This window comes from Clytia hemisphaerica, unplaced genomic scaffold (assembly GCF_902728285.1).
Source record: "Clytia hemisphaerica strain Z4C2 unplaced genomic scaffold, Clytia hemisphaerica genome assembly, whole genome shotgun sequence".
In the NCBI taxonomy this organism is placed as follows: domain Eukaryota; kingdom Metazoa; phylum Cnidaria; class Hydrozoa; order Leptothecata; family Clytiidae; genus Clytia; species Clytia hemisphaerica.
Genome location: NW_027104238.1, coordinates 144,430 through 166,281, shown reverse-complemented (window position 1 = coordinate 166,281; position 21,852 = coordinate 144,430). Strand labels below are relative to the sequence as shown.

Below are 21,852 nucleotides of genomic sequence, written 5' to 3'. Positions count from 1 at the left end.
ATGGTAGTCACGTTCATGCTTAACGTGATCTCTGTAGTCACGATCACAAAATCTAGGAGTCTTAGATCACGCTTCCCGAACATATTAATTGTCTTGCTATTTTCATCGCATGCTCTATCGAATATGGCATATATGACCGTGTTATGGGCACTCTTCTTTGGTAGTAAAAATCTGGCATTAAAAACAGCAACCTTAAACACCCGTGATTTGTGTGTGGGTCTGACGATTTGTTTCAGTACTTTATTATCGACCGTAAGGTTCATCTCAGTTTACAAGCCCTTCGTTTACGAAAATTTGACTAAAAAACATGCTATACTTACTGTGTTGGGAAGTCTTTCACTCTTGGTGATATTTTCTGTTTGGAGGTTATTTTCAACACTGGCATATCTTTTTGCAATCTTGTATGCGAATATTAGTGGGATCACAATCTTGATTTGCAATATATATTTATACCGTTTGGTCAAGAGGCAATGTAAGGATATTGCTGCAACTTTTGTTAGCTCGACACAAGAAGAACAAAGTAGACAACGTAATTTAACAAAAAAGCGCTCAATGAGAGCTCTCAAAATGTGTATATGGATAACGGCTAGCTATTTCTTAACCATCGTCCCTGGTGTAGTAATGTTATTTATTAGCCGAGTTTTTCAACCGGATAAGTTTGCAGACGACTATTCCAAATTTTTTAAGAACCCTGATACAAGAGATTATCTAGACTCTGTTAATTCTATGATTGCAATATCTAATGGTATTTGGGATGTGATCATTTTTTATAAATTCAATTCTGATGCTAAAAAAGAATTTTTGAATTTTTTTGGAATGTGTTGCAAAAATGATAGAAACAGTCCTTCCCATGCGAGAAACAGAACAATAAAGACTGTCCACTCTGTTAACCGTGGCACTAGTGTGTCTTGCAAAGAATCTAGAATATGAAAAGCGTGGTTTAACAAGTAAATGAGATTGTAGATTGTTTAACTCTTTTATTTTCTTGCTGTAAAATAATATACATTTACATATTATATACCTGTAGGCAAAAACAGCCATTGAATAATTCCTGTTATCGTCCACCTCTTCTAGGCAAAACGCACTGTCGAATATTAAGCAGATATTCAATAGGTAAAAGTTGGTTATTGAGATTTATTAACCCGAGGTGATGTAATATTCAACGAGGCGAAGCCGAGTTGAATATACATCACCGAGGGTTAATAAATCCAATAACCAACGAAAACCTATTGAATATATGTTTTATTATATACCTAGAGGCAAAAACGAAACATTACATGTCAATTGTTAAACGTTTCACATAAAACACTCCCATAGCCATATAATCGAACGTTCGAATGTTTTTATTTTTTAATGATTTTCTTAATTACTTTGAGTCATAAAATGTGTTCATGAAATTGACAATAGATTTATTTTAATGAATTTCTTTGATATAACAACAAAAACGACAAAAAAAATCAAACTTTGAAAGCACAATTTGAAAAAAAAATTCTACCGTGGTTTAATAGCCATGGTATATCAGGAATTATTCAATGGCTGTTTTTGCCTACAGGTATATAATAATTTTAGATATCCGATAGCAAAATATCTCTTCTGTAGCAGCGAGCATAAAAAAAAAACAGAAAAAAATAGTATTTTGATCAAATAATTATTCAAATGTCACATATATAAAAACAGATAAAAGAAAGTTCTTTTTATTAACAAAAGAGAAAGGAAATTCGAACGTTTTGTAATTAAAAGAGAAAAAACAATGAAATTGACATCCTTAAATAAGAAAGTAAAACGTTCGAAAATGTCATAAAGAGAGAAGAACTGAATGAAATAGGGAAAAATTAAAATGATTTTCTGCTAATTGGTGAACGATAAACCATATATTCAACATGAAAAATCGGATATCGAAATTATTCAGTCTCGCTTTAATGATATTCGACTCAGCTTCGCTTCGTCGAATATCATCAAGCTCGACTGAATAATTTTCGATATCCGATTTTTCTTGTCGAATATCTGCTTAATATACCATGGCTATTATACCACGGTAGAATTTTTTTTTTGATTTTGGTTTCAAAGTTTATGTCTTGTTATTTATCAAAGAAATTTATTAAAATAAATCTATTCTCAATTTCATTAACAAATTTTTATGACTCAAAGTAATTAAGAAAATCATTAAAAAAGAAAAAACATTTGAACGTTCGATGATGGGGAGTGTTTTATGTGAAACATTCGACTATTGACACAATTAATGCTTTGTTTTTGCCTCTAGGTATATAATAAAACATATATTAAATAGGTTTTCGTTGGTTATTGGATTTATTAACCCTCGGTGATGTATATTCAATATTACATCACCTCGGGTCAATAAATCTCAATAACCAACTTTTACCTATCGAATATCTGCTTAATATTTTAATATACTAATACAACACACAGCACAAAAAATCTTCCTCTTGATTTCAAGTTATATGAAGAAAAGTTCTCAATGTGCCTCTTGTTCGATAATTTTCTTTTAAAAAAAGGTTTTTAACGGAACAAACATACAAACACTGAAAGAATTCTCGCGCTAAAATCACTAGATTATACCAGGAGGTAGGAAAAAAAAAACAAGAAAAAATATCTTTTATAAAACAAACAAGACGACTTGAAGGGTTGGTCTAAAAAGCAGGGTAGCCAATGGGGTAGCCAATTGGGCTAGGTTTTGGGGTACCTCTTTTTGCCTAAACTTTTGAAATCTGAAACCTGTTTTCATGTGGAAATACTATTACAACATCTTGTTAATGATTCCATGTAATAAAATTTAAGATTCCTTTCGAACTTCAGCCACAATAGCCTTTTTTCCAAAGGTACTGAACTTTGTTACTTCTCAAGAGACCTGGCGCCATTTTGTCTTCCTTCTTGGCTTTGTTTGAAAATTTACAGACCCGAATAAAAAATATATACAAAACAGTTTTTAATATTTTAGATTTAGATTTTATTTATGTTTTTAATTGCTATTTCTGTGAAGCTGTAATTTGATGAGAATCGCCTTTGGGCCATATGATCTCTAATCTTGTCATATCTTAACAATCCTTTGTTATTGAATCTATTGTTTAATTTATATCATGTTTAGATGTTTCAAACAATTAATTCCTTTCAAAAATTTTAAATATGGCAGCTTATAATAGGTACAAAAAGTCTTTTGAAATAGCTCTATTATAATGAAGCTCTATTTCTTACTCCTCGTGCATTAACACGTGGTAATTTATATCTTTGTTTATCTTTGGAATCATACATGATCAATCTAATTATCAATCAGATTCATGCTCCCTGGTCAGTAAAATATGGTTCTATGCATTCATTTTCGGTATTTCTATTCTGGTCTGTAAAATATTTAGGTATCCCACAACCTAGCCCAATTGGCTACCCCAATTGGCTACCCTGCTTTTTAGACCAACCCCGACTTGAAGTCGAAAATTTCGCCAAATATTGGCAAAAAGTATGCTAAAATGCTGGCTCTGAAAAAGCTGTTAAGAAAATTACGAGGTGGGTTTAAGGTTTAGGTCATTTTTTATGATGAATAAGCGAGACTGAGCTATATTAAAACTGCCGCAACCAGTAGTCCCCTGTCTACCTTGTAAGAACTAATTACCTAAAAGTATATCCCCAGCTATCAAAAGTTATTGATTTGATTTTTATAAAGTATATGCTTATAAGAAAAATAAATATGCCCATATTGTGCGCATTCCGTTGTTTACTCTGTAAGAACTAATTACCGAAGGGTATATGGCTGTCTATCAAGAGTTATTGACTTGATTCTTATAAAGTATATGCTTATAAGAAAAATAAATATGCTCATTTTGTGCGTCATCCGTTGTTTACTTTTATTTATTAATTTATTTTATTAAAGGATTTACAGTCCAGGCACACTAGGGCCTCTAAACCGGTCTATCTACATAATGATTAACTACTTTGTAAAAGCTAATTACCGAAAGGTATATGGCTGTCTATCAAGAGTTATTTATCAGATTCTCATAAAGTAAATGCTTTTAAGAAAAATAAACATTCTCGTATTGTACACTGTCCCTTGTTTACTTTGTAAGAACTAATTACCGAAAGGTATATCACCGTGTTTCAAGAGTTATTCATTAGATCCTTATAAGGTAGATGCCTATGTGATAAAAGAAATTGTTCCCACATTTTAAGCCATACTTTGTTTACTCTGTAGGAACTAATACCCTAAAAGGAATATTGTCCATATTATTTATTCACGCTTCACAATCAAATCCTCCTTATTTTAAACGCATAATAACCACTCTCTATTTTTCATTTACGCATGTCAAGTAGAACATTCATAAGAAAAATAATAAAAGAATAAAGTGTTTGTTTAAAGTACAATGAAGATGAGCAAATAATATTAATGATATTTGAATTGTTTCAAAATTGTACGTTTTATATTTATTATTTTTCTTTTTGAAAAAAAAAACCACAATATTTATACATGGTGAGTGTGACTGAGGAAAGGTAGAAAAACAAATTAAATTTAGTGAGTTCATCCACCGTATCGAGTACTTTCGTTTTCTAATTTTTTTCCGAGGACACCAACACGAAAGGCTATCGTAATACTTTCGCTAGGCGAAATTTAAAGAATGAAAAGAAACAAAAATGAGATAAGGGCTAAGGGAGCTTCGACAGTTGCAGCAGAACAGAGCAGAAGGGGTCGATTATGTCTGCAAAGTTATGTTTAAATTTTTGATCTCGAAGATGACTGAAACCAACCCTTTAATCGTTTAAGAAGAACCACGTAATCGTTGTCAGCAACTCTGAAAACGTTAGCGCAGGGTCTAAAAATTTTAAGAATCGCTTGTTTGAACGTGATGAATGAAGAATCTTCACTGAGAGGGATTAATCTAAAGAATCCTACGTTTACTAAAAATAGACAAAAGGAACGGAAAATTTCATAAAGAACGACAAATTTCACCGTCCCCAACCCCGACCCGGTTAGTTTTACAAATTCATTCCTCTTTGTTTATCACGCAGATCAACTACATATGGTTAAAAGAACGAGAATTTACGCATGCGTGTTATAATGTAGGATTCTTTAGAGGAACAAACTGTACCCCAGAAAGATTTAGGCTCTTGGAAGAAGCTAGAATATTAGATATTTTGAAAAAGAAAATCGAGTCCCGGTTCTTCGAACCCCCATATATTAAGTTGACCCTGCCGTCTACCAAGGTAATAATTTAGTAGTTGGGATAAATTTGAGCCCCGTGTGTAGAAAACTATGATGGAAGTGTTAAAATTGTACGCAAGCGCTTCTCCACGGAAAATCACGGAAATCTACCGACCTTTCTCGGTGATTGGTCAGACAAAATGTTTGATGTGTTGATGTGTGTCAAGGTACGATCGTCCGTTTGTTCCAAACTCTACCGTCACTATTTTTCCGTAAATGGCCTATTACGTCAGTAAACTCCGCGTATTTATTTTTTACCCGTGTTTACTACCCCTTTAACGTAATATAGCACTGTGTACCATATATTTCAAACTTTTGATAAAACTCTAGGTAAAATCCGCTTATTAGAATCATACAAAAGCTCCCTTACTTTTTCAAACCGATTCTGCAACACTGCCACACATGCACTACAATCCAATGTCTCAATTCCTTCTTAAAAAAACCCCAGAAATCCGTTTGGAAAAGAGGTTTGAAGCCATTAGAACTCACGACTGTTAATCGAACTAAATTCTCATCTCCCTTCAAACTTCGAATACTACCCCCTTCAACTTACCTACCCAATTATTATAAATCAAGCAAACAACTAATTCTGGGATTTGTTATTGATCTAGATTCGAACCTAGCATAGGCTACGTCATATCTTCCCTCGTTTCGAGCGTAAAACTCCTACACTTTGGGATATGCGCACTGCTCTTGTTTTGAATATTGAATTTCTCCGGATACATCGCATGCGCACTGAGGTTTTGATGAAACGATAGAGAGTTTCGAAACCTAAGCCAATCAGCTGTGTTTTAAACATTCTTTTATTTATTTCTATTATGTTTAATCCCATTAAAAAGCGAATTCCCGGTTGGGGTCACTAGTGGCCGCCCATTACTGTACCTATAGACCAAGAGTAAGGCCTAAAAGCCTGGAGCTGTCTATTGTGTAGACTAAACCTAGCAGAGATTATAGAATCTGATCTCGCAAACAACTAATTATCTGATTTGTTGTTTACATCTAGATTCGAACCTAGCGGAGTCAAAAGAATGTTCATTTGGTGGAGTCAGTTTATCAACTTCTAAACAATGTGTTTGCACACGAAAAGTTCGATTCAGTGATGCTCTTTGTGAAAACGGTATGTCATGTATCACCGATAAGTAGTTTCAGTTTATATCATTTAAGCTGCATTTATAAATTTCTAAGGAACTGAAGCTTAATGGGCTCTTCCAGAAAAGATTTGAACATGGGGATATAACATTTTTTGGAAATTTACCCACTGGAAATTGTGAATTTTGACCCCCCTGGACAACAGATCTCATCCCCCGGACATTCAAAATCACTCCCAATCAGAGCAAATTTGCCCCCAAAACAAAGCAAATTTTTCAGATTCTTCACTACCCCCGGACAAAATATCAAATATATCCTCCACCGCCCCCCTCTCCCCCATGTACAAAAATTTTCTGGAAGAGCCCAATGAAAGGCTGGAATTTGCGAGATTACTGAAAAATTTTACCTAGCCTTCTTGGTGTAAAGTACAATCTTGCACCAGGATTATTTGATTTCCCCAGGATTTGATGTCAAGTTTATCATGCTGTATAACTTTCGGTTCACCTTCATTTCACTTCACTTTTAGGACTTACAAATACGATCTATAAAAATGCCACAGCTTACCTATCTTTTGATTACGAGCAACTACCGGAAGCTAGAAATTTCACTTTCAAAAATTACACTGCAGAATTCCAATGTAACTCCATCCTTAACTTTGGCTACTGCTGTAATACTGATGAATGTGTTATTGGGAACTTCACAGAAAGTTGTCTTGATAACGGTTGCCCAGGTGAAGATGTTATCATTAGTTACTGGTTTTATTATACCGGACAGAGTCCACTGGGTGTAGAGAGTTTAATCCTATCTGTTGGACAGCTGAAGATGTTTATTCATCATCAAGCCTTCCCAGCGCAAACAACTGGTTCTATACAATGGGTTGACCAGAATTGCCGATATGAGTTCGATATCCCTGTGTTGTCATGGTTACACGTCTCTGTACATATCAAGGACTCCACCATGTTGCTTTACTTCGACGGACAACTCCATAACCACCAGGAACAATGCACCATAGGAACACCTACGGATGTGAATAATGAAGGAATTACCGAACTGAAGATTGGATACGTGACCATTGATGAGTTTTCCGTTTTCCCGTGGATGAATGAATTACCGGAACTTTACAACCATGTTATCACAGGTATGTCGTTTTGTTTTTTAGTTTTATCACTGAAAAAGATCTGAAAATTCTTAAAATTCCTAAAAGGTGTACACGCTTTTTTTTATAAGAATATCAGAGTGGAAATTGGCCAAATCGTAAGAAAACCCTCTAGAGTGAGTTTCACAGAATTTGATAAAAATACAGTCATTTTGTATTTGGTTAACAGAAAAACTGTTTCCTTTGTTAGGCTTGAATTTAAACTTTGAGGCAGAAATGTAACTTTAGCTCCAAATGTTCATTCAAAAGTCCAAAACTCTCAAATTGATCATTTCTCATGTTTCTAGAAAAGTCAAGTCTAAAAAAGTAAGAATACGTTAAGAATATTTTAACCTCAATTTCGGCAATTTCTTAAGAATACTTGACCCTTATCCAAAGTACACTATTCTTATAAAAAAAGCGTGTATAAAACAACTTGTAAGGACATTCACAGGCTAAATAAAGATCATCTTAAGTATAAGGCTTGACATTTAGATTAACTTGTGCGCCTTATACTTTTTTGCTTTGTACACGACGGTATGACCCAGGCTATAGGCTAAGTTATGTGACACTTCAAATATTAAATATTCTTTTCTTTGTGAAACATAGGGAACATTACAACAGAAGAGGTGTTATACGAAAGGCATTTCAAGATCAAGATGTCGATAGAATCACCAGACATTCGACCACAAGATGTTAGTATGGTCAATGAAGGATTGAAGAATGAAGAATACTTCGATGCTCAATACATGATACACCAAGCGGTAAGTTCTGGACCCGATTTTTCCTTCGAATTAAGGAAGGACTCGAATTGCGGAGGACATAGAAGACCAATGTTTTTTTAAATAACAGAATGAATGTAAAATCTTCCAAGATCTTGAGAACAAAACGGGCTGTTCCAGAAATAGTACCCCCTATGTTGAGGAGGTGTGATGTCCAGGGTGGTCTGGAAAATAAAAAATCCAGGGTGGTCAGACAGACAGCCCTCTATAACGAGGGCGAAAATCCAGAGTGGTCCAAAGAAATAGGAGAAAAAAATCCAAGGGGTTCCTGAAAATTTAGGAAGTATATCTATAGAGGTCTGCGATTTAGACTATTTAGTTGCCAGAAACACTTCAATCAGGGTCTTGCCAAAACCAGGGGCTGAAAAAAGATTTTTGAATGTTCTTGTATTTTTCCAATTCTGTTACATTAGCTTTCTTTTCTATTTTTGCCAGCTATCATCAGTGTTCACAGAAGACTATAGCTCTGGTCTTCATACACGTTTGTTACATACTGAACTTACTGCTGTCACTAGGTAAGTAATTTCTGATCATAGGAGACGGTTTATCTAAAGAATCCTGCATTTACTAAAAAAAAACAAAAAGCACGACAAATTTAATAAAAAACGACAAATGTCGCCGTCCGCAACCCCGACCGAAAATGACTGGTAGCATCCCTACGTATTCATTCACCTTTGTTTAATTCCACAGGAATTAACTACATAATGGTTTAAAAAACGACAAATTACGCATGCGTGTTACAATGCAGGATTCTTTAGAGGAACAGACTGTAGTCTGTATAGAAAACCCCGGTCTGGATGGAAACCTTTTGTTCCTTTCCAATGTTTCTTTCTTGAAATTGCGTCGAGACATTAGTTTGTTTTGCTCACTTTTTGATCATGTGATTGAATCTGAAACCAATTCCAAAAGGGGTATTTGAAAACGTGATCAAAAACTGAGCGATTTTTATCTTTTGATATTAACAAAGGAAAAAGCTAACAAAAAGTTAAGACAATAAGCTTCCAGAGACCAGAGTTTTTTATATGAACTATGACTCATGGCATTCGTCTTTGAAGATTTTGGACCACTTGGGTTACTGGCAAAGCTGCCAACAAAATATTATTTAAAGCGCGCATCGCTTACTGTATCAATGACTTGGGTTAACGAATGATATATTTTTTCTATTACCATATAGATCTTTTACACTTTTTCGTTTTCCTATTTCAGTACCGATCCAGTGATTATTGAAGCTGCATGTAGTTTCGAATACGTTAGCAAGAATATTTGGGATGGTGTTGGTATTCCACATGAATATAATGAAAGACGTTACACATTCCAAGTACTGGACTCTAGTGAAATTGGAGAATTTCGTAAGATATTCATTATTTATCACTCGCAAAATTTGCTTGCTTAGACACTGACCTTTGTATATCCCTGGACCAAGCTATATCCGCCATGTTTGATCGAGGTTTTTTTTGGAATTGGTACCCGAGAAGAAGCCATTGTAATGTTAAAAATTAACGTCTAACGGCGCTTAATCAACAAAAGTATTCGAGGAAAACTAGATCTAGAGCGCTCTCGATGCATTTTCACAGCTATTGGGTAGTGCCGCCATTAGAGTAACAATTTCAAAAAAACTCCGATCAAAGATTTTTGCTTGGCCGGGATTGAGTAACTTGGTCCAGGGATATATAAAGATCAGTGGCTTAGATACCTTAGATGCCCTTGCTCCTCATGACCAGGGCTTTCCAAGCATGACGGTCTATGGCAACTTCTTCTAGTTGAGCCAGTGCAGAGCAAGTACCAACATTCATTTGGTGGGAAGCCTTTTGGAGGTCTTCCACGTGGTCTGGGTTTTGTGAGGTTGTTTTTGAAAGCAATTTTGACGGGATTATCCAGGTCTATGAATGACATGGCCAAACCAAGAGAAACGTCTCACAAAATTTTGGGGTATTTAAAAATAAATTTGAAACAAGGTCTTTCAAATAAGATTGTGTATGTATGTAATAGTTTATTTCATGTTGACAAAAAGGTAGCAACAAAGGCTAATAAAAGTCAACTCTACTCTACAATAAAACAAAGCTAATATTTTGTTGGCAACTCATCGTCGCTGCTACTGGCTAGATATTGACAGCTTTTAGTGTAGGTCGAATGTTTGAACAGTGGAAATGGGTTGAGAAAAACCGGGCGACATTCATATAATTACAATCTGTTATAAAGAATTCAATGTTTTTTTTTCAACAGTGCGAACGACCGACATGGAGTATGATCTTATCACATTATCCTCAAGGGAGGTACAAATCAATATGACGTCATCCCGCCCTCTCCATAACGCATACGAAGTTCGAGTGGTTGTCAATGAAATCAATACCACCCTTGACGCCCTGATGAATGAAACAAGATATTTCCATTATGGGTTACCGACTATGAATATACCTGGACTTTTTCCTTTTCGTAATGTTTCGGTGACTGTTTTCATTGTCAGCCATTTTGGATATTCCAAACCCATCACTAAGACAGTGGAAACGCTGGGAGAAAGTAAGATTAGATTTTTATTTACAAGATATTTTGAGGTATAGATATACACTGGATATGTTTCCCTAATTTGCTGTTCAGAACGGTCTGAAAATCACATAAATAACATTTGCATCTGACTCTTTCCCCACCGAAAATGAGCCTCAATTATCCGGCTTAATTTCTCCAGTAACAAATATCTTTGAACAGTGTAGCAACAGATTTCACTGATTCTAACATGGCGAAAATTCACTTAACTTAACTGCCCCAATTGCCCCAGATGAGAGATTGAGTTTTTATAAGATACTTTAATAATTGATCATTTTGAAGTAATAAAAATGACGCGTCCTTCAGAGAAAGTAACAAAATTGTTTTATTACTGGTTAACGACCAACCAAATCAAATAAGAGCTTGTAAAAACTCCATCTCGTCCATTTTTCTTTCAGTAAATGTGAATGCACCTTCATTCGAACAAACGATTGATTTAAACTGCACAGCAGTTCAGGTATCATGGCAAAATTATGCTTTCGAGAATTGGAGATCAAGACATCTTAACTACATCCTTTACTGGCGACAGTTAGATTCAATTCCAGCAGTAATCAGTACAGATTCAATATGGGTCACTTCAAACACTTCATTGACCGACTTCGAATCACGCAATATGCCCGGAGGTTTAGTTGACTACCGGACAACAGATCTACTAACTACATCGTATAACGTAACAGACCTGAAGATGAATACAGGCTACCATTTTGTTTTGCAAGTTTACAATGAATTTGGATTGACCTTGAATTGTTCCAACATCTTTGGTGTCACACAAGAAAACAGTGAGTATTTCATTAGACCTAGATATCGGACTTAAAGTACTTCTAATTTGTTGTACCTTTATATACCCTGGAAAAAACTTCAATGTCCACCTTCTTCGAAGTTTTATTGAAAGGGGTATCCAGAAAGATGCCATTGCAGCATTAAAAATCAATGTCTAACGGCGCTACATCATCAAAAGTATTCGAGGAAAAGTTGATCTAACGCAAGTCAGCGGTTTGGACTGTATCCGTTGAAGAGATTATCAACTAGATAAAATATTTTGATGTTCGTTAGCCATTCGGTTTTCCGAAACCCAACCCTTTTGATTCTAAATTCATCGTGTCATTCACAGATTTATTTATTGCGAGAAAACTTTCCCTGAAATCCCAAATCACTTATATAAACAATGATTTCATCTTTCAGTACCTTATGGTCCACCAATTAACGTCTCTGGCAATGCTATCAATAGTACCTCAATAACATTAGTCATGAAGCAACCAGAAGAACATCTGCGTAATGGTGTCATTCTTGGGTACCAAGTGACTTATTGGACAAATGAAGATGCGCATGTTTCCATCAATATCACCCGCTCACTGGATGCTAATGAAACGAATGTCATTTTATGGGGACTGAGAAAATTCTTTGACCATAATATCACAGTGAGAGCGTTCACCAAAATTGGATTGGGACCAGCATCTAACGTGACCGTCATTAAGACTTTGGAAGATGGTAAGAATAACTAAAACATTGATATATTTCCCTGACGACCTTTTTTCTCATTTATAAATGATGAAATGAACGTAGAGTACAAATTTTTAAGAGTTCCAAGCCCTGCTAGATTATACCAGAGAAGATAACCGTGTAAAGGAAAATTATAAATTGCAAAACAAATCCTACAAAAGAAAGGCTAAGTCAGCATTGCTGTAGTTCCATAATCCTACCGTATTACTTCGAAGAATTGCTCCCTTCTTTTAAACGCCTGCCCTTGAATAAACGCCCTTCCTAAAATCCAAAAAAATCTAACAAACGCCCGGGGCGTTTATTCGAAGTAATACGGTACTCAATGGACGTAAGCTTTTCTTAAAATTTGAGCTAACTAAAGAACTACTGAACATTTTTGCACTTTATCAATTGATTAAATTTCGCTTTCTTTAGTTCCATCAGCGGCACCTTTGAATTTCACCATCACAACGTTGTCACATGATAGCTTCTCCCTTTCTTGGAAACAAATACCTTACCTACAACAACACAGTATCATGCGTAACTTCACTGTCACGTGTGGCGGAATGCTGGCCAATGGAACATCGCATCTTATTCATGATGTTTCACCGGCCGAAGAAAGCAGACAAGAATATGAGTTTTCAATATCTCAATTATTTCCAAACACTGCTTACGATTGCATGTTAGATGGGTGTAACACCTTGGGTTGTGGACCGAAGACTAATACATCCAACATAACATTCGAATATTGTAAGTCTCTAGCACTTTCTTACTCGTCAGAAAACTTTGATTTTGCATTAAGACCACGTTCAGACGTTACGGTTCCTTATCGTCCCGAAACCAAACGGTTCCGAAACAGGTTTCGCTCCGCTTTTTTCATTGGAACGGAACTGCTTCGCTTTCTTGTTCCGAAACCAAAATGAACACTAACAATCCGGAAAGGAACCGGATCGGCATGAAACCGTAACTTCTGAACATGGTCTAAATCTTTAGATGAATGTTTTTTGGCTTCCCGCTCCTCATAAATAGAACATCAAAACTGGAAGATCTAAACAGCTTTGTTAATGTAAAGGGGTTTTATCTGTTGGTATTTGAATATCGTACGTGCGGTCCTTAACCGTCCTTTGTCTAAGCTCCAAGGAAAATGCACCGTAAGGGTCGATTTTTCGCCCAAATTTACTCAAATTTGTCTACATTTATCTGCACGTAAGGTAGTTTTAAACTGAGTGCCCCCCCCCCCGGGGTGTTTGCAATTCCCGCTGAACTTTTTATCCATAATCATTTTGTAAGATATCGTTATGGTGATGTATTTCTCCCAGTATTCGATATATTATTTATTTAGTGACCGTAGCATGAAGGTAGAGCATCTAGCTAACGGTGTGCAAGGTTTAGTCATACTAAAAATTCCCAAAATAGTATTTCATGCCTCTCTGCTTGATGCTCAGCAACTAAAGAGACGGATCAAGGGTAAGTGGAGAAATCCAGGGAAAGGCGTGGCGCCCTCGCCCTCGATCCGCCCTCGACCGCTGTTGTAAACTTACGTTCTTACTCATTTCTTTACAGACCCATCAGGAACGGTACAATCTATCTCTCAAACATCGTTGGAAATGAAAGAATCTTTACACATCAATTTCACTGACCTTCTTGTCATGGACAAAAAGGGAAATATCACCAAATTTAATATTTCACTCAACAAAATTGAAAACCTTTGGGATACAGTCAATGACACTACAAAGTATTTTATTATTGATGGGAGAACTTTCGAACTTTCAATGCATGGATTGGATAACTTTACAGAATACGAGGTTTCTGTTACCGCTTATACTCTGATTGGACCTGGACCCACAAAGAACTCAGTCTTTAGGACTGCAACAAATGGTAAGCTTGATAATTTTGGGTAATTTGTCTTCGTCTCCTTTTTGTTTCTTTTTTTTTGGGAAAAATGCGTAACTTAAAAGTTCTTAACTAAATTTGAAAAGTCACTATCTTGAGAAAAAAAATTTTTCTTTGTCGGAAAAAAACTTTGATAGTTGTCAATGTACCCGACAATTCCATTGTTATTCAAATAAATAAATTTAAACACAAAATTTCAAATCCAATCTTCAAAATTCAATCCAATTTTCAGTACCAAGTGGATCACCATACATCACATATCTAAACAATATCAGTAGTTCAGCTATCAACGTTAAATTTGACGCCTTGGATAAATCTTGGTCAGAAGGACCTATAACAGGTTACGTCATATATTACCAACTCACTGAGGATCTTCTACATTGCGATGGTGCAGATTGTCTGTCAATGAATGGTTACCTCTGTCAATGAAACCACTTTCGATTTGAATATAGATGGTTTAGAGCTTTGGAGTAATTATAGTGTGTGGATTGCAGCACAAACTGAAGCAGGGATTGGTGTTCAATCACAAATTTGGACTGTGATGACCGGTGCTTTTGGTGAGTATTTGGCTTTTCCAGAAAAAGAAAATGTATACCCCCTTTTAAGGAGTTCCATCCCTCTGTAGCTGGAATTGCTGTAACTCCCTGGAATTCCAGGTAATTTCAGGTTTAAACCCCTCTGGAATTCGGAATTTTAGTAACATTTTTACATCTCGAATTCCGCCAAATCAAACTTATCCCCCTTGGAACGGATAATGGACTCCCTCAACTTGGGGTATACGGTATTTTTCTATAAAAGCCCATTGAACGATTAAAGAGTAGCGCAACGAAAGATCAAACTAACCTTTCAAAGCATTATAAAGAATGGGGTACCCAAAGATCACACAAGCTTTTTATAGATGCATAATAGAAGATACCCTTATTCACTGATGAAAAAAATCAGCCAAAAATCCTCCCTAGAAAAAAATTATCCCCTCATATTTTATACCTATTGGAAAACTGAAATGATGTCTTATCCGCGTTTGAAAAGATACCTATTGTATAAACGATAGGAATTTCAGGCCATTCAAACCAAGAGATTTTTCATTTCCATTATGTAGTATTAAGTTCCTTAAAAAATTTGCTTAAAAAAATAGATTGGTTTAGTTTCTCTGAAGGACCCAGTATAAAGAATTATTTATCGCCTTTCAGTGAATGGTAATTGGACAGAGTGGACGTCATGGGGCACTTGTGACGTCAGTTGTGGGTTGGGTTACATTCGAAGAGAGCGATGGTGCACCAACCCTGAACCTTTGCATGGTGGTGAAGATTGCGAAGGAGTGGATGAGGAAACTATCTCTTGTAATAACTTCACCTGTCCAGGTAAGTACATTTCCTCGTTTACTTTTCTTTATACAGTTCCCTTTAAAAGAAGATCTGATATATAAAATTCTAATGTCTAAAGCTTTCTGCACAAAAATACCTCTCAGGCTAATTGAAAAAACCCATAAAGGTTTGGGAAAAAAATCGAATATTTCGGATATTTATATGAAACTAAATTTGTTTAAATTTTTACAGAAAATTAGATCATAAAATACACTTAAAGCTTAAAATAGAAATGAAAATAAACTGATGTTACATTAAGAGAAAAAAAATGATGAATCGAATCACACAGTATGTAGGTTAATGTCAGGTTATAAAGTTATATGTCCTGGTCGTCTATGCTTGCTTTTTCTTGCTCCGCCACCTCTGACAGCATATTGTGGTTCTCTCATTGATTGGATTTCTCTTTTTCCTCTACTCACTCCCCTCTCCATAAACACACCATGGTTTGATTGTGGATTGTCCTCGTTTGAATTCTCGTTTATGGGAGCACCTGTTTGGGACAAACGAAGAACCATTAATATTGCTGAAAAATACCGTACTCAAAATTTTATGTTTAGAAAAAAGAATTTCAAGCGAAATCTAATGTTTAAATTCAAAGATATTTGCGACGTAATTCTTTATGCGGAAACGGCCCGGCTTTTGCCAGTAGTGGAAAATTCAAGCACATTATACTATGATTCAAGCTTGAGAGAAATTGTTTAAAATTTGCCACTGGTAAAAATCGGGGATAATATTACGTAATGAATATAATTTATAAAATGCGAGAAAACATGAACTCAAACAATGTTGAAAGGTTGAAAATTGTGTTCTATTTTGCTCAGCACCCTTGTACATGCCATTGTGCGCATGTATTGATTTAAGCTGATAACTTACCTCTGGCCTGGCAAATCAGGAGCACAACTAAGACAACGCAATTCAATATGTGTTTCATTTTGATTGTTCCTGGTGTTCCAATCGTCAATCGTATATGTTTGTTGGTTCATTTGATTCACGTGGAATTTAGATGAAGAATTTATAGATATAAGTCTGGAACATTTGGTCTGTATGGTATTAATGTAAGATTAGTAAACTTTCACAAAGACATTTTGTTAAATTTTTCATGTTTTTATTTGAAATCACAGGTTTGATTGTTTGAATTGACCAATCAGAATAAGCCTTAGATATCTTGTAATGAACTGGAAAAGGTGCCTTTGTAAATGCTACGGTATTTAAAAGAGCCAATTGATTGATAATTTCTAAACGATCCTTTGATAAAAATATTTATTGCGTCGCGACAAGAAATAATTGGAAATATAATATGTCCACGTAATTTCTGGGGGCTAGATTCTAAGTTTGGTGATTTTTTTCTGAACTTGTTTTTCTTTCATCATAAACTTCACTATGGAATTTCCCAAACTACCCAAGGAAAAAAATGTACCCCTCTGTTGAGGAGGTCTTTTTTAGGAAAGTAGCCCCCTGGATTTTTTCAATTTTTAAGGAGCTTGGTTTTTTTTTCTCCCATTTTGGACCATCTTGGATTTTCAACCCCATTTTATTGACCCCCTCCCCCCTGGATTTTTATTTTACCAACGCCATAGTCATTATAAAAAACCCCGTTCTGGCAACGTATTGTTTTAGCTTTTTGTTCAATTTTGTTACAAACAAAAGACAAGTTGCGATTTGCATACTTTTTGATTCTCTAATCACGTGATCAAAAAGTTTGCAAAATAAATAGATTTTGGTATGTAAGCTCTATCTTTTAACAATAAATAGAGACAAAAGCCAGTGTTTTTACAATGACTATGGTCACGCCTCCTCAACATAGGGATTACAGGCAATTTCTGGAATAGCCCAATAATTTTCCTCTTCCCCTTCTTTTCACTTTCCCCACCCAAAATATCAACCCAACCCCAGTTACAGTATTAATTTTTGACAAACATCCCATATACTCTCCGCTTTTAAATACTCCCTGTCGATTAAGTAAGTGCCTGAGAAAAATGTATGTGTGTGTGGACCTTTTTTGACTAAAGAGACAGTGTTGACAGTTTTGACCCTTTTTTAACTCATTTGTTACTCGTGATATTGAAATGAATGTGAATGAAATGAACCTTTTTTGTTTGCTAATCTCAAAAATTAGACTCATTATCGACACTTCCTTGTCTAGCGATATAGGAATCTAAATATCTAATTTCTTACCAACATATGTTGGCAATATTTGCTCAATTTGTGTGGTATTTTAAGGTATTTTTCAATTTCATCGCATATCTATCAATTAATTGCACCATCATGAGACAGAACTAATTTGTTTTGATACAAATCTTTATATCTTCATGTCTTCACATTTGTGCTTTATAGTTACGCAATCACTTGCTTTCGAAGACGTTCTAGTCTTCCTCTGATGTAAACTCTGCATTGTAATTGTTCCATTTGATGTCCGTAGGCCATTTCACAGTCGAAATGAATCATGGGTAATCATGACTGGTTAGGCTTTATTAACGTCTTCCAGTTGGCTAGACTCGAAAATCTTTAAAAAAATATTTAATTTTGGACCAATAGTAAGTCGTGATTAGCGGCCATTGGTCCTGATTACTCATTACACTTTGCGACTGTGAAATGGCCTATACAAAGGGGTTGGTGCAACTTTTTCGGGGGTATAAACTAGAAACTTTTCAAGACCTCTTTAGGAAAATTTCCAGGGGTCTTAGGAAAAACCCCATTTGGTTCTAAGGGGATAGCGAGATTAAGTTCGTCTACTGTAATTGGTCAATTTAAGGGGATACGTCATACGTTAAGGGGATAAGATATGTCTCCCGAATAGACTTCCCCCCCACGCTAATTGTTAAATGAAAAAAAATCCACCTCCCCCGCTCTTATTAAGACCCCCTGCTAATTAAATTCGAATAATTTAATATTTTATTACAGTGTAGATAGACCTTAAACTTATTAAAATTTTCCTTTTTGTTAGTAATGTTTCTTATTTTACGTGTTCATTTGTTAAAGTTTCTTTTTTTGTTGTAAATTCTGTCTTCGAATTACCCCCCCCCCTTTTATTCCATCCCCCCCCCCCCGCTTATTAGAATTTAGAAAATTTTCCTACCCCCCTGCTTATTCGGACCCCCCTGTCTATTCGGGAGACAAGAGTATCTGCTACAAGAAACATAATTTCTAGGGGGTTCACTAAAATTTCCAAATTTCCAGGGGGTTTACCAGTGGATACCCCTTAAAACCTACAACAAAAAAAGATACCCTGAAACTTTTTTAACAGTGATTCACTGCAAAGTTATTAATGCTACAATTAGATTATTGGCACCTAAATATTTTTTAAAATTGTACCAGTGGATACCCCCTTAAAACCACATACCCCTTAAAACCTACAAAGATGGGTTTTGGGCTCTCTTAACCAACTTAATTTAATATTGTATAATTCACTTTTTTACAATCTCTTAATATAGGTTCTTTCGTAAAATACCTAATTTCAAGAATTTTAATTATCGCAAAGTGTCGCAAATTTGAAGTTATTGAAAATTTTACCAAAAATCCCTTCAAAAAATCAAGTTTTTTGTACCTAGAGATTACACAAATGAATTTAAGGTCATAAAACCTATACTTTTTAGGTACCTATACTTATGATAGGTACGAAAAAATCATTTTCTTTTCCATGGCTACACCCCAAAGAAATCGTAAGGCCCTCAAAGTTCTATTTTAAAGCTCATTTATGGTAGTGGCCAATAAAATCTGAAAATCGACTTTCTCAAAACATGGTCATATTGCATACCAAAATTGATGGAGATTTAGAAAAACATTTGTGACATACGTCAAAAATGAAGTGAATAAAAGTTTTAACCCTTCAAAGCCATTTTTTTGACAAAAAACAGGTGCAATTGCATTATGGGCATGAAATCCTGAAAAATAAGAATATTGTTTTTGGAATGGATTTCTAGCAAGTATTTAACCAATCGAATCACGGTTCAGCACCTGAATTTCAATTTCACAGTTTCAGTAAGTTGTGAGCAAGGGAAGGGGTCAATGTTTGTAGGTTTTAAGGTGTAATAGTGTAGGTTTTAAGGTGTAATTTGATTTTAACGTACAGTACAGTTTTGAAAATATTTAGGTACCGATGGTCTAATTGTAGCAGTAGTAACTTTGCAGTGAATTACTGTTCAAAATTTGAGACCAAAAGGACTATTTTATAAAAAGTTATTCAAGAAAACCATTTTGTAGATTTGAATGGGTAAATAACTAAAACTGCATTTTTCATGAAGCAATAAAAATTTTTAGCAGCTTTTACAAAAAATGATACCCAGGGAAGATATTCATAGGTAGTCTAGACTCACCAGAAAAAGTTTCAGCACTTACTGTTTTCAGTGAAAATGATAGTCACAGCACCTTTCTACAAGATCTTCATTTTTTTCTTCTTCATTTTCATCTTCATTTTTAGAATTATTTTAAAGATTTTTTTATTTCAAATTGTTCCACTCACTAACACCTTTCCAATGATACCAAATTTATAAAAATTGAAGAATTCCTTCAAAAGTTATAGGTAAATGAAAAAAGAGTGCACACTTATCGTGAATAGACTTTAATGTATCATTTTTTTGCGTTCATTATAATTGAAGGCTAAATTTGTCTGCTCACATTTTAAATAGATAAACTAATTAAGTTATAAATATTTAAGCAAAGTGGTGTCCGACCACAAAATTTTGAAAATCGACCAGATGGGCTAGAAAAAATCCTTCAAAATTTTGCACGCAAGAAAAAGTGAAACCTTAAAATTCTGGAATTAATACAACAGATTGAAAAAGCATTTTCTTTGTTTTGAGTGCTATTTCTTTTATCTGTTGGTAAATTTAACTTTCAATCTCTGTGGGTTGTGAATCTTTGATAATTATCTTTGAAATTGATTTCATTTCTCCATCTTAAAAAAAGCACTTCTGGTCCCTTCCGGGCCTTTAAATTCAATTCAGATAAAATAGATAACGTATGTGAAATTGCGACAGCAATCAGAGCTGGCCCAAAGGTTCCATTTTTAATAGATACTAACTCTGACAATCAATAATTTTTTCTAGCATACTATCTGTCAGAACCAGCCGTCGATTGTGAGAGAACATGCAAGAAGGTCAACGACACTTATGGTTGTCTAACCGTCATCGATACACGTGACTCGAAAGACATTATTGAAAACGCACGTGATCCAGTAGAGCTAACAAAATCTGCCAATTTGACATGCGTCGTCAATGATGCGAACTCTCTTTATGCCGAGGAATATCACCCATCTTATGACGTCACTGCTAATGAATGTCAAGGGTTTATTGGAGTACCTGAGAAAATCATATGCACAACCTCCACCTTTATTGATCCCAACATTCGAAGGCTGTGTCGTTGTGTAGACCCAGGTTAGTGTCTTTATCTGCTTTTTTTTATACTTCGTGTTTCATTTTCAACCCCTAAAGAAGGGGGGGTTTCATGGTTGGCGGAGGAGCGGAATCGGCCCTTTTTTCGGACGGAGTGGCGGAATTTGGCGAAAATTTAGACGGAATTACGGAAATTGGGTTCTCTGACGGAGACGAAAAATTAGACAATTTTAGTGCGGAAAAACGAAATTTAGCAAAAAAATTTGCGGAATTTTGGAATTGGTAAAAGATATTCAAAATTTGCGGAATTTTCGACAAAAATATTGAATTTCAAAGGAATTTTCGGTGACGGAATTTTGGTTCAATTTAAGACGGTTTGACTGAAATTGGAGAAAAAATTGGCGGAATTGCGGAATCGGGTACCCCCTGAAACCCCCCCTTAAAGAAATTAAGCTAACAATCGCAGTCAAAGGGTACCCTTTTTACTGTAAATATACATCCTTGTAGGACAGGGTGCTATCCCTTTGGCAAATTTTAGTGCTTGCAATTTGTGGGAACCTGAATGTCTTCCGACAAGCTCTAGCGTTTTAGAAATCTTTTTTCTCATTTAAACAGAGTCGTTGGGCTACGAGGAATGGGCCATTTGGAGCCCATGTACCAAATCATGTGGTAAAGGCATTAAAAGGAGATTTCGTAATTGTTTGATGGAGGTAGGGTGTGGACGAACCATGGATGAGGTGGATTGCAATGTTTTTCAATGTCCAGGTAAAAACTTTTTGGACCTACCTAAGGTAGTCCTTAATTTAAATTAACCCTTGTCCGTTCGTTCGTTCGTCCGTTCGTTCGTCTGTTGCCAGATTTTCTCGGGATCGGCTCATTAGTTTTTTCTAATTTTTTGCACAATGATGCAAAATGGCAATGCCCAAAATGTGACGGAGCCCGATTTTCGAAAAAAAAAATTTTCCTGGCGGAAATATGCCGGAAAAACTGGTTTTTCGGCATTTTCTAGAGATTTCATCATTAGTTTTTTCTGATT

General features: G+C 35.4%; 2 protein-coding genes across 2 annotated transcripts in view; both read left to right on the top strand.

Annotated features, from left to right (window-relative positions):
* Nucleotides 1–14,551, top strand: part of LOC136816082 (uncharacterized) — a 36,949-nt gene extending 22,398 nt beyond the window's left edge. The window contains exons 21-31 of the mRNA XM_067072515.1: nucleotides 6,207–6,320; nucleotides 6,819–7,430; nucleotides 8,037–8,191; nucleotides 8,645–8,724; nucleotides 9,416–9,558; nucleotides 10,433–10,726; nucleotides 11,149–11,529; nucleotides 11,933–12,238; nucleotides 12,665–12,979; nucleotides 13,793–14,107; nucleotides 14,355–14,551. Of these exons, the coding sequence (XP_066928616.1) occupies nucleotides 6,207–6,320; nucleotides 6,819–7,430; nucleotides 8,037–8,191; nucleotides 8,645–8,724; nucleotides 9,416–9,558; nucleotides 10,433–10,726; nucleotides 11,149–11,529; nucleotides 11,933–12,238; nucleotides 12,665–12,979; nucleotides 13,793–14,107; nucleotides 14,355–14,551 (2,912 nt within the window). The remainder of the gene's footprint in view (nucleotides 1–6,206; nucleotides 6,321–6,818; nucleotides 7,431–8,036; nucleotides 8,192–8,644; nucleotides 8,725–9,415; nucleotides 9,559–10,432; nucleotides 10,727–11,148; nucleotides 11,530–11,932; nucleotides 12,239–12,664; nucleotides 12,980–13,792; nucleotides 14,108–14,354) is intronic.
* The window catches only part of LOC136816083 (uncharacterized), a 60,976-nt gene continuing 53,655 nt past the window's right edge, over nucleotides 14,532–21,852 (top strand). The window contains exons 1-4 of the mRNA XM_067072516.1: nucleotides 14,532–14,679; nucleotides 15,313–15,483; nucleotides 20,532–20,858; nucleotides 21,432–21,581. Coding sequence (XP_066928617.1) covers nucleotides 14,532–14,679; nucleotides 15,313–15,483; nucleotides 20,532–20,858; nucleotides 21,432–21,581 — 796 coding nt within the window. The remainder of the gene's footprint in view (nucleotides 14,680–15,312; nucleotides 15,484–20,531; nucleotides 20,859–21,431; nucleotides 21,582–21,852) is intronic.